Source organism: Oratosquilla oratoria, unplaced genomic scaffold (assembly GCF_046742065.1).
Source record: "Oratosquilla oratoria isolate Oo_2021 unplaced genomic scaffold, ASM4674206v1 SCAFFOLD142, whole genome shotgun sequence".
NCBI classification, from domain to species: Eukaryota; Metazoa; Arthropoda; class Malacostraca; order Stomatopoda; family Squillidae; genus Oratosquilla; species Oratosquilla oratoria.
Window position 1 is genome coordinate 131,498 of NW_027467498.1, and position 13,503 is coordinate 145,000.

General features: G+C 42.6%; 2 protein-coding genes across 2 annotated transcripts in view; both read left to right on the forward strand.

Moving 5' to 3' along the window:
- The first annotated feature begins 530 nt into the window (after positions 1–530).
- On the forward strand, positions 531–2,468 carry LOC143022702 (uncharacterized). Its single transcript, XM_076181032.1, has one exon. The coding sequence runs from the start codon at positions 531–533 to the stop codon at positions 2,466–2,468; it is 1,938 nt and encodes a 645-aa protein (XP_076037147.1).
- A 40-nt stretch (positions 2,469–2,508) lies between these two features.
- The window catches only part of LOC143022703 (uncharacterized), a 26,178-nt gene continuing 15,183 nt past the window's right edge, over positions 2,509–13,503 (forward strand). The window contains exons 1-5 of the mRNA XM_076181033.1: positions 2,509–2,605; positions 2,653–3,550; positions 3,643–4,143; positions 4,208–5,380; positions 5,877–5,944. Coding sequence (XP_076037148.1) covers positions 2,509–2,605; positions 2,653–3,550; positions 3,643–4,143; positions 4,208–5,380; positions 5,877–5,944 — 2,737 coding nt within the window. The remainder of the gene's footprint in view (positions 2,606–2,652; positions 3,551–3,642; positions 4,144–4,207; positions 5,381–5,876; positions 5,945–13,503) is intronic.

Here is a 13,503-nt window from a genome sequence, read left to right on the forward strand (position 1 = left end):
CCCCGTCACCGGCATCGACTTGGTCGAGTGTGGGAGAAGTTGTGGGTAGATGGTGTGTGGGGGCCAGCATGTCAAGGTCGTCTTTTCTCTAACTGGCATTAGTCAGAGTCGCCCAATGTGTGGGTTATACGCTGTTAGAGGGAGGGACAAGTCACGTATAATGTCGCAATCCTCCACTTCACCACTGTAATGTCAAACGAGTCAACGGACGTAGGGATCGGAGACGCACAAGTCGGTGAGTTGATGTGATGTCATTTCTTTGTGAAATTTTGTGATTATGTATTTGATGTCAAATTTATGATGTGAGAGTTACGACTCAACGTATTGATTAATACTTGTGTATTTTCTGTTATTAATTGGCATTTACATGTATATTTTGTAGTTTTGTACGAATTTGTGACAATAAAAACATTCTTTTTAGAATGACCTGCAGTCAGCGTACATTCGGAGCTCTATTTATTCCCTACGTATCATAAGAAGACAACAATTGGCCGACAATACCCTACAGTCATTCGACTTGAGTCACCGTCATGGAGCAGGCCAAGGTGGTGAGACGACAGAGGAAAGCAGCGGTCACACGTCACCTGGGAACCTTGTGCCGGTTAATCGCTGAGGAAGACATAGCCGGCATTACGGACAGACTGGACCGTGTCCGTACATCCTACGATGAATTCGAATCGGCACACGACACTTACCAAACGTTCCTGGGCAACAATGAAAGTGAATTGGAGGCCAGCGAGTCATGGTACAAAGAAACTGAAGAGGAATACATAAAGGTGATAAAGGACGCCAGGGCATTCCTTAAGGTAAGGACTCAAAGTGAAATTCCATGTGCGAAGTCCCGCGTAGACAGTGAAAATAGTGAAAGTGAACGTTTAGACGTCTCACCGGCCGAACTAGTTGGGATCTTAAATGTACCCAAAGTTGAATTAGATGTGTTTGAAGGGAACCCTCTTGAGTATAATCTCTTTATGACAATCTTTGATGAACTCGTAGACAATAAAGTGAGTGACCCTCAGATCAAATTGACTCGTCTATTACAATACACCAAGGGACCGGCGAAAGCTGCCATAAAAAATTGTGCGTTGGTGGGAAAAAGTGCTGGTTACGTACAAGCCCGCGATATATTGAAACGCAGGTTCGGTAATTCTCACCTTGTGTCTCAACAAATTGTTAATGATTTAAAAAATGGTAAGATGGTATCTAAGCCTCAAGAGTTGAGGCAATTGGGTGATGACTTAACAATGGCAGTTGCTACTTTTGGAAAATTAGAATTGTATGAAAGGTTTAACACTCAAGAGTATATCTTAGATATTTTACAGAGGTGTCAGGGATTCGTTCGTAACAAATGGAAACAGAAAGCTCTAAGCCACAAACGAGAAACGGACACATACCCATCTCTCAGTCAATTCGCTGAGTTTATCAATGTCATGGCAGATGAGGCATGTGATCCGGTTTATGGATTGCAATCCACAAGTAAAGGTCAAAACGTGAGGAGCACAAGTTGTAATGTAGCAGCATCTGAGTCTAAATACCCCGTCAAGTTAGGGCGTGCTGGTAGCACATGTGTGGTGTGCGGGGAAGGACACAGACTGTTCTACTGTGAGGAATTTAAAGGCATGAAACCTGAATGTCGGTTGGAAGTCGTAAAAAGACACAAGCTGTGTTTCAATTGTTTATTAGGTGGGCACGGGGCTAGCAAATGCTTCAAACAATCCATTTGTTCAGTTCCTGGATGTGGTTTAAAGCATACAAAATTCATCCACGTCCCGGCAAAGGACTCTCAGGGTAATGGGGGCGTAGTTGAAAATTCGGAGTGTCAAGAATCAAGTGTGGTCATGAATGGTTATGTTAATGATGCTCGATCGAAGATTTATCTACCCATTTTACCAGTTGTTGTGGATAATAAACTTAAGGTCACGGCGTTGTTAGATAGTGGATCAGACACTACTTTCGTCACGGAAAGGGTGGCCCTCGAGTTGGGTCTGAAAGGAGACCTTAAGGAGTACACCATGAGTACAGTAGGGGGGACCATTGAAACTCAATCAAAGGTAGTATCCCTTAGCCTTACGTCACCGGATGGTAGACGAGAGGCCAGCGTTACAAATGTCATGGTCGTCCCGAGAGTGCCTGTTAGGCAACCACCTGTCAAAATTGAGATTGATAAATTCCCCTACTTAAAGGGCATACCTTTGAATACTAGTCAAGTATCTGAGCCAGACATTTTGATAGGCATGGACAACGCTTGGCTCCTAAAGCCATTGGAGGTCAGAGGGGGCTCAGGCGGGAATAAGCACCAACCTTATGCTACGCGGACCTACTTTGGATGGTCTGTAAATGGCCTAATTGGTACGGGTAAGTCATATAATGTCGGCTCGTGCTTTGCAAGCTCGATCGAAGCAGATATTGAGTGCTTGTGGATGATGGAAAATGAATGTGAAGATAGGGCACCATCTCAGAATGACTAGAAGGTTATTAACCTTTGGGATAAGGAAACACGATACGAAGATGGGCATTATGTACTGCCAATACCTTGGCGAGGTGAGCCAAACTTGCCCAATAATCGTGACGTCGCCGAGAGACGATTATGAAGTTTGCACAAAAGGTTGGTGAAATCCGGCATATTGAATGTATACTCTGAGAATATTTCAGATTTGCTAAAGAAGGGGTATGCAGAGTATGTTCCCGAGGTTGATTTAAAGAGAGATGACGGTAAAATGTGGTACCTACCGCATCATGCTGTTACGAGCGAAACCAAACCAGGTAAGGTGAGAGTCGTATTCAACTGTGCTGCTCAAAAGAACGGAGTCAGTCTGAACAGTCAGTGCCTACAGGGCCCAGACCTGAATAATAAGTTGATTCACGTGTTACTCAGGTTTCGCCAATATCATTACGCCATCACGGCCGACATTGAGGCTATGTATCACCAAGTCAAAATTCCCATTAGCGATAGAGACGCTTTAAGGTTCCTATGGTATGTTAGCGATGAAATAAGAGAGTTAAGAATGACCTCGCATCCCTTTGGCGGAATATGGTGCGCTAGTAGTAGCACCTATGCCTTGCGGAAGGCTGTAGAAGACATGCAACTTTGTGAGGGAATAAAAGACACGTTATTCCGGTCATTTTACGTTGACGATATGTTGAAGTCCGTAGCGTCACCTCAAGAGACAATTAAGGTAATTGAAGATACTAGAAGTGTCCTCAGACACGGAGGGTTTAACTTAACCAAATTCATGATTAATGACGTCAAATTGCTAGAGAGCATCAGTGAGCAAGACAGGGCTAAGGAAGCAAAGGAATTGACATCAAATGTGCATAGCAAAGTGCTTGGGATTAAATGGGACGTCGAGAACGACTGTTTCTTTTTCGTTAGTAAGGGTGTTCAAACACAGAATGTGACTAGACGAGTTATGTTGAGTCAACTTGCTTCGACTTACGATCCTTTAGGTTTAGTTTTGCCAATCATTGTTCCAGCCAAGATTTTGTTCCAGGAGGCGACTAGGCTTAAGATGTCTTTGGACGAAAATATTCCTATATCTTTGTGTCAGAAGTGGTTGAAATGGATAGCTTCACTATATGAAATCTCGAGACTTCGCTTCCCTAGATGTGTTTTGCCTTTAGAGTGGAATGGTTGTACTTCAGAATTACATCATTTTTTGATGCAAGTGAGGTTGCATTTGGTGCTTGCACTTATATCAGGACAATCGATCAAGATGGGAAAGTACACGTAGCTCTGCTAGCCAGTAAAGCGAGAGTAGCTCCCATCAAAGGAGTTACTATACCAAGATTGGAAATTTCGGCTGCCGTTGAAGCAGCCAAATTAGATGTTGTTGTTAGAAGAGAGTTGGATATCCCCTTGCTCAAATCTAACTTCTGGTCTGACAGTACTATAGCTCTGGCATATATACAGAACGAGACAAGAAGGTTCAAGACCTTTGTGGCGAATCGTGTCACACTCATTAGACAGGTTTCAGAGGCTAATCAGTGGCATCATGTTAGTGGTGATGAGATTCCTGCAGATGTACTATCTCGGGGATGCTTTGTAGACAATTTGCCAGCTTCTTGGTTTAATGGTCCTCCCTTCTTGTCGAATTACAAGTGTGCATGGCCAGCACAAGATGATCTCGAGTATCGTACAGACGTGTCAGTCGGGCGTCACCCAACACCCGATCGATACGCTGATTGAGCACTATTCAAGCCTTTACAGATTAAAGAAGGCCGTTGGTTGGTGGTTAAGGCTAATACAATTTCTTAAGAAGAAGATTCCGCAAAATTCACCACTTGAGATCCATGAACTAAAGCACGCGGAAAATCTGATTGTCAAACATGTTCAAGGGCGTGCTTATTTTCATGAAACCAAGAACATTGAAGCAGGGAAAACTGTGTTAAAGTCCAGTTCAATATATAAACTGTCTCCTATTCTTATAGATGGTCTGTTAGTAGTTGGTGGTAGACTCAAGCATGCAGCATTGAATGGGCAAGCTATAAATCCTGTGATCCTCCCTCATAACCACAGGTTGTCTACATTAATTGTACGTGATTGCCATAATTCCTCTCATGTAGGAGTGGAATGGACACTCAGTCGGGTGCGTAAGAAATTCTGGATCATACGGGGTAGAAAATTGGTGAAACGCGTCAAAATGGATTGTATAGTTTGCAAGAGATTATACGGGGCCCCCATGAACCAGAGAATGTCTGACCTCCCTCCCGAGAGGTGTGAACCCGGGGGGCCAGCCTTTAGGTACGTAGGAGTAGACCTGTTTGGACCCTTCCATGTTAAAGTCGGGAGATCAGAAATGAAACGTTACGGGTGTCTGTACACGTGTTTTACTACGAGAGCTATTCACATTGAGAAGCTTGATAGCTTACAAACTGACGCATTCATCAATGGTTTCGTACGCTTCACAGCGAGGCGAGGTTACCCCAGTAAGGTATGGTCAGACAATGGTACTAACCTAGTAGGAGCGAGGGCTGAATTAGCACGCAGTGTACGAGATCTGGACCGATCGTTGATCGTAAGGGAAACACGTCGACGTGACGTTGAGTGGTCGTTCAACCCGCCTTCCGCGTCACATCACGGAGGCGTTTGGGAACGTATGATAAGGTCTGTACGTAAAGTACTGTTCGCTTTAGTCATCAAAAGCCCCAGAATGATTGATGATGTTTTGCAAACCCTCTTCTGCGAAGCGGAAAGTATAGTCAACAGTAGGCCACTTACTAAATGCAGTGATGATGCAAGTGATGAGAGTCCGCTGACTCCCAATCATCTGTTACTCCTCCAAGGAAACTCCCCACTATCTTGGGGAGCCTTTCACGATGCCGATCCTTACCGCAAACATTGGCGTCACGTGCAACATTTAGCTAAACAATTTTGGAAAAGGTGGGTTAGTGAATACCTAGTGGAATTGCAAAGAAGGCAGAAATGGAATTCTGAAAGCCCGAATCTTTCAGTCGGGGATTTAGTGCTTATAATGAATGAAAATTCGCCCCGCGGTTCTTGGCCACTGGGGAGAGTCCAGAAAGTGCGGGTGAGCAGAGACGGATTGGTCCGTAGTGCCCGTTTGAAAACTCAATTCAGTGAGCTCACCCGACCCATTACAAAACTTGTATTCCTTGAAGGTTCTATGTAAATGTTTTGTGTTTTCTGTCATAGATATATGTATGTGATTTTTTTTTCTTCTAAATCGTAAGATTCAAGGTGGGGGAGTGTTACGTCCATAGACGTAAATTTATGTTGCTGATTTCATTATATAAAAATCAGGAGTGGAATAAATAATTTGTATTGTACGTCCGTTAATGTCACGGTATAATTTTGTGTATTGTACGTCCGTTAATGTCACGGTATAATTTTGTGCATTTTACGTCCGCCAATTTAGTGTCACGGTACGATCAGTTGTACAATTTCCCCCCGTCACCGGCATCGACTTGGTCGAGTGTGGGGGTGGTAAGAGGGAGATGGTCAACTCAGCGCTCGTAGAGATCGGACGTCTCTTCAACCAGCTCTCTCAACAAGCTCCAAGAATCTTCGCCGGCCGGTGGTGGCTGGGAGATATATCTCCTAGCTGCTGCCGGTCTGGCATGGCCGACCTCTACGTTGTCGTCGGCAGGCGGGTTTACACCAAGACAAATACACACACATATTTCCCAAGTCACGTAAATCTCTGTTTTCAGAGTAGTGCTTGGAAGAAAAGAGGCACACGCACACTTTCTCGCTGGCAAAGCAGAGGCCCAAACCGTCTCTCTCAGAACGCCCAATCTGATCGCAGGCTGGTTGACGGAGAGACTTGGGACACCTTTCTGTCCAACCGGCCCGCAACCTAACGCTGGCCTCTCGCTGACGCTGGTGAGCGAGTTTACACTTCTGACATTTACACACGATTCCCAATCGCGTAATTCTCTGTTTTCAGAGTTGTGATTGGAAGGAAAGAGACCATACAACACCCGCCCGTCTGCCCCTCCCTCGCACCGCCACTGAATCGACTCTTCCGGAATCCAAACCCAGTCTGGGGATAAACAGGCAACGCTCGCCCCACCTGTGGCTCATCAGGAACGCGCTCGCCAGCGGTGGCGGCGAGGAGTTATCTCCTTGCGGCTGCCGTTCTGGTTACGGATCTCTTCGTTGACGTCGGCAGGCGGGTGTACACCGCCCGTCTGCCCCCCCTCGCACCGCCACTGAATCGACTCTTCCGGAATCCAAACCCAGTCTGGGGATAAACAGGCAACGCTCGCCCCACCTGTGGCTTATCAGGACCGCCCTCTACACGCGGGAAGTGAAATCAACTCACTTCTCGTAAGATACACACATACACCTCTCACGAACAGAGCCACAAATCACGCACAAACATCTACACTTACTTTTTCTTCGACTAAAATTCGCTTCCTTTCTAACCTTCTCTTCTACTACATCTTCTCATTTCAGTTTACCTCCCACTAAAGATTTTTCCGTTTTTCCACCTTTCTCTACTACTACGCCTCCTACCATTTTCTAAACTTTCGTTGGTGATCCTAATCCTAACCCCGGCGTCAAGCGCTGCCCTCCAAGCTCCCGGTCCAGTTCTCCCAAGCCACGACAACAAATAAGCCCCTAATCGCTCGCAATTCGCCCGGTGGCAATAGCCCTCTTTTATACACTACTATCTTTTCATTTTCCTACAGACATTCTTCCCCTCCCACAAAACCCGATCCCGCGCAAGCGAGGTGGTCTTTCCTTGGAATCCAGAATCCAGATGGTGTGTGGGGGCCAGCATGTCAAGGTCGTCTTCTCTCTAACTGGCATTAGTCAGAGTCGCCCAATGTGTGGGTTATACGCTGTTAGAGGGAGGGACAAGTCACGTATAATGTCGCAATCCTCCACTTCACCACTGTAATGTCAAACGAGTCAACGGACGTAGGGATCGGAGACGCACAAGTCGGTGAGTTGATGTGATGTCATTTCTTTGTGAAATTTTGTGATTATGTACTTGATGTCAAATTTATGATGTGAGAGTTACGACTCTACGTATTGATTAACATTTGTATATTTTCTGTTATTAATTGGTATTTATGTATTTTTGTAATGTTGTACAAGTTCTTTGACAATAAAAACATTCTTTTTAGAATGACCTGCAGTCAGCGTCCATTCGGAGCTCCATTTATTCCCTACGTATCATAAGACAATAATTTGCCGACAATACCCTACAAATACTACCGTAAGATTCTTACGGTGGTATTAAAAAGATCTTTCTGTTCCAACGATTTATATAAGATTTATACAAGGAAAGATTTATATAAGTTTTAAGAATACCACCGCAAGTGTTCTGCTCAAGAGTTTTCCCGCTAACCCAAAGTGGCGACAGTTTCTTTTACGCCGAGTGTGGGCACGTTATGGTGTTTAAATTTATTTAATACACTGGTCTCCATTGTAATATACTTTCATTAACCACCCTCATACATACAAACATCAAAGTACTTCATTATCATCTACAGCGGCACCTCGAGACCTCCGCCTAGATGGACTACAATGTCCTCAAAGATAGTGTTTGCCTTTTAATTCCATCATCAGTGCTTTCTTTCTGCCATCAGCTGAATAAAATGGCCTGATGTCATCAAACAAATTCATATAACTAGTTTATGTTGGGAAGGAAATATTTGTAAGAGATCTGTCTTGACAAAAAAAAGTCTTTTGGACCAACTCTCCAGATGCAGAAAAATTCTTTAAATCAAATTCCGTTGTCTTATCTACTTATTTTGGAAAGGTTTTTTGTATCAAGGGGTCCAAAGAACTGGAAACGGTTATCTTGATTATATTGTAGAAATTTAAATATTTGTATTTATTCATTTATTTATTTACCTATTTATTTATTCATTTATCAATTTATCTATTCATTTATGTATCTATTTATTGATTTATCTATTCATTTATTTTATCTATTTTTATCTATTCATTTATCAATTATCTATCTACTTATTTACTTGTTATCTATTTGTTTATTTATCTACTTATTAATTTATTAAATTATTTATTCATTCATATATTTATTTGTTAATTTCTTTATTGATCTATCTATATATCGATTTGCTGGGACATTCTGACATGTTGATGTAGGTGGAAAAAGAAGCAAAGAAGGGTGTACAAGACAAGAAGCAGGCTTTCGTAGATTGGCTATAGATCAGAATGAGGGAATATTATGAGATGTAGAGAGGAAAGAGAAGGGAAGTCAAGCATAAGATAAAGGAGACAAAGAGGAGAGCAGATGTGAAATGGGGTAAGAGTATGACAAATTTCTGAAAGTAATGAAAATATGTTTTGGAAAGAAATTAAAAGAGGAAGAGGAGGCGAATCAAGTAAAGAATAAAAGGTAAAAGATGCAGATGGTGAGATGATAATGTAAGAGAAGGCAGTGAGAGGAAGGTGGGCAGAGTATTTTAGAGAGTTCCTAGATTTGAAGGAGGATAGGGAGGGAAAGGTAGTTGCAGTGGGAAGCGCTAAGAAAACAAGAGTGATGAGTGATGAAAATGGAGAAATATGGAAAGATGATGTGAAGGCAGCTGTTAAGATGATGACAGCAGGTAAGGCACCTTGGTTGGATGGATGCCATGCAGAATGTCTGAAAAAAGGAGGTACAGTTGTAGTGGACTGGCTAGTGAGGTTATCTAATGTTTGTTTAAGAGAGGGTAGAGTGCTGGAGGACTAGAAGAGTGCCTGTGTAGTTCCACTTTACAAGTGTGAGGGTAATAGTTTCAGAGGGATCAGTTTGTTGAGTGTAGTTGGAGGAGGCTTATGGGAGTGTCTTGATTGAGAGGATTAGGGAGGAACAAAGGCAGTAATTGGTGAGGAACAGTGTGGTTTTAGGACAGGTAGGGGTTGTGTAGATCAGAATTTTGTGGTAAGACAGATATGTGAGAAAGCTATAGGAAAAGGTAAGGAGGTTTTTTGGGCTTTCATGGATTTGGAAAAGGCTTACGACAGGGTAGACAGGAAGGCACTGTGGGAGGTATTGCAGATATATGGGATAGGAGGAAAGCTGTTAAGTGCAGTCAAGAGTTTTTACGGGAGTAGTAGAGCTTGTGTTAGGATTAGAAATGGAGAGAGTGAATGGTTTGAGGTAAAGGTGGGACTTCGTCAGGGGTGTGTTATGTCGCGCTGGCTGTTTAATCTATACGTGGATGGGGTTGCGCGAGAGGTGAATGCAAGGGTAGTGGGTCAAGGGTTGGAGATGGTTGAAGAAAATGGAGAAAAGTGGGAAATAAGTCAGTTGTTGTTTGCTGACGACACTGCGCTTGTAGCAGGATCAGAAGAGGGTTTCAGGAAGTTAGTGACAGAGTTTGAGAAGGTGTGCGAAAGAAGGAAGCTGAAGATAAATGTGGGCAAAAGTAAGGTGATGAGATGCACAAGGGGAGAGAGTGACAGCAGGCTGGAAGTAAGTATTAAGGGAGAGAGACTGGCAGAAGTGAATAGTTTTAGATACTTGGGTGCGAATGTGGCAGGAAAGGTAGGAGTGGGGTTGGAGGTGGAATGTAGATTGAGAGAAACGAGTAAATGTCTTGGTGGATTAAAAAGTGTAATGAGGAATAGACATTTGGGAATGGATGCTAGGAGGAGTTTATATGAAGGAGTGATTGTGCCGACAGCACTGTACGGGGCAGAAACATGGAACATAGGAGAGTAAGAGAGAAGGAATTTTAATGTGTTTGAGAAGAAATGTCTGAGAAGTATGACAGGGGTTACTAGGCTAGATAGAGTGAGAAATGAGGAGGTGAGGAGAACAGGAGTGGAAAGGGAGTTGGGAGATAGGGTTGATGAGAGAGTATTGGGATGGTTTGGACACATGGAAAGAATGGGTGAAGAAAGCTTAGTAAAAGAGGTGTGGAAGGCAGATGTGGAGGGAGTGAATATGAGGGGGCGTCCTAGGATGAGTTGGATGAATGGGGTAAAAGGGGCATTACGAAAGAGGAATGTCTGTTGAGGAAGGACGGGAGAGGACAGAAGATAGGGGTGAATGGAGAAGGGTTGTGTATGGATGATGCTGTGATGCACGAGGGGGTGGGGGATAAGGGTGAGGGAGTATGTATGAGAAATAAATTGACGCAGCCCGAAGGGATTTCTCCTCGTATTCTCCTTTTCTGCATGGGGGGACGGAAAGGGGAGTCGCCGAATTAATAAAGCGGCCTTGCTGTGGATGTGCTGTGTTTTGCGACAATGCTTCTGACCCAGGGCAGTGGACAAGATGCAGGGATGACCTGTCATTCAGGAGGTGCCAAGATGTGAGGGAGGGAAAAGGGTGGAAGTGAGTGGAGTATGTAGGGGATAGAAAGGGTGAGAATGGTTTCTATGCCTTTTTCTTTTTGGCTACCTCATGTGTAAGGAAAAAAAAGTATATGTATATATATATTTGATCATCTATCTATTCATATATGCATTTATTTATTAATGGCAGAACATTGAATTTTTCTCTATATTAATGTACGTGATATATCAATGCAAATAGATTTTACTTGCCTCAGAACTGATATGAAACGAATTATCTAAGAGAAATTTGTTTTGGTAAAAAGAATGTAAAGGTTAATGGAGCAAGAAAAGGAAGTAAGGAGGATGAGGAAGAAGAGGAAGAAGAAAAGGGGAAGGGGAAAGAGGATGAACAAGAGAAAAAACAAGAGATGGAAAGAGACAATAATAAAAGAAGAGGAGGAGGAGGAGAAAGAAGAGAAAGAGGAGGAAGAGGGTGAGGAGAAGAAAGAAAATTTTGGGGTAGAATATAGTAAAAATCAGTAAAGAAGGAAGAGAAAGGAGATGAAGAAGAAAATAAGGAGGAAGGAGAGAGTAAGGATAAAAAAGAAAGAAAGGAAGAAGAGAATGATATAGAGGAAGAGGCGAAAAAAGGAAGTGGAGGAAGAGAGCAAATAGGAGGAAGAGAAGGATGAGGAGGGGGAGAGGACGAGGAGTAGGAAGAGGAGGAAGAGAAGGTGAAGTGGAAGAGGTACAAGAAGTGAAAGACTAGGAAGAGGAAGAGGAGGAGATGGGGAAGGAGCAATTTGTGAAAGAAGAGAAATAGGAGGAAGAGAAAAAGGAAGAGGAGGAATGGGAGGAGGAAGTGGTAAAAGAGGAGAAACAGGGGGAAGAGGAGGAGAGGGAAGAGGAGGAGGAGAGGGAAGAGGAGGAGAGGGAAGAGGATATGGAGGGAGGCGGAACAGGAAGAAGAGAAAGAGGAGGAAGAGCGGAAGGAAGAGGAGGAAGAGGAAGAGGAGAAGGAAGAGGATATGGAGGAGGCTGAGTAGGAAGAAGAGGAAGAAAAGGAAGAGGCGCCAGAAGAAAAAGAGGAGGAAGAGGAGGAAGAGGAAGAGAAGGAAGAGTAGGAAAAGGAAGAGTAGGAAGAGGAAGAGGAGGAAGAGGAAGAGGAAGATGAAGAGGAAGAGGAAGAAGAGGAAGAGGAGAAGGAAGAGGAAGAAGAGGAAGGAGGAGGAGGAGAAGGAAGAGTAGGCTTTAGAACGAAATGCTCAACCGTAGTTCTCTTCGGATCTATTGTGTTGCAGCCACCCTTTGTTCATGTGAGTTCGGATTCCGTAACTATCTGTTTGGAACATTATTCGAATATACGAAACTTTATTCGTCTATTCACTCTCAACACTCCCACCCCCTTTACTCCCTCTCACTCCCATTCTTTACCCCCACACCCACGCCCACACCCAGGCCCACACCCACGCCCACACACATGACTTAAGGCCAATACTTGAGGTCCTTTTCTTGGAATTAGTTGCTTTCATACTGAGGTCAACAAGAATACTTCATTCACTATGTCATCGTGATAGCTACGTGGTCACTAATACAGGATAGCAAAGTTCTCATTCTATAAGGACAACTACTACTGCCGAGATCGCCTCCTTACCCTATAGACTTGGATAGCCTGAGCAAATGGAGGTCGCTGCTATATACTGAGACTCGATCCCTGGATCTGTGTTGTCACGAGATGAGAGCAAAGACCATTGTTCCCCGGCGGTATACATCTGATATCTCGAAATTCGGCTCTGGGACCTGTGGCCATACTCTTCACTTTCGCCATCACACACCAGTGTCACTGTTCCCACCATATTCAACATATATCTCGTTCTGACAGACTTTCCATCATTTGTACTAAATAAGCTCACGAAAAAAATGCATGAAAATTATATATATATATATATATATATATATATATATATATATATATATATACACATATATATATATAAAAATATATATAATTATATATATACATATATGTATATATATATATAAACATATAAGTAAACATTATATATATATTATATATATATATTATACATATATATATACATATATATTCATATGTATATATATTTATTCATACATATATATATATATATATATATATATGTATATATATATATGTGTGTATATATATATGTGTATATATATGTGTATATATATGTATATGTATATGTATATATATGTATATATATATATGTATATATATGTATATGTATATATATGTATATATATATGTGTATATACAGGGTGTTCCAAAAAATTTGACGTCATTTCGCAGGCCAATAATTTTGGCAATTTTCGTTGAAACCTCAAATTTTCACAGCTTGCATAGAAACAGTTCAAGATTTTATGTTTAATGTTTGATATTTATCTCTTTTCAGGTTGAGAAATGCCGTTCACTTCAAAAGAAAAGTCATTTTGCGTGTTGGAATATGCTCAAACACAGTCACCCAAGACCGTGCAGCGTGCCTTCTTTGCAAAATTTGCCAAAAATGCACCAACTAGTAAACAAATTTGGACCTGGCACCAAAAATTTAAAGAGGAAGGCTGCTTATGCAGGGCTAAAGGATCTGGACGGCCATCAACATCGGAAGAGAAGGTCGAGAAAGTTCGTGAAACATTCCTGCGAAGTCCCCGGAAGTCTGTAAGAAGAGCAAGTGTGGAAACCCAGATTCCTCGAACAAAAGTTTGGCGCGTTCTGAGGAAACGATTGCAAATGAAACCCTATAGGCTGCAGCTCC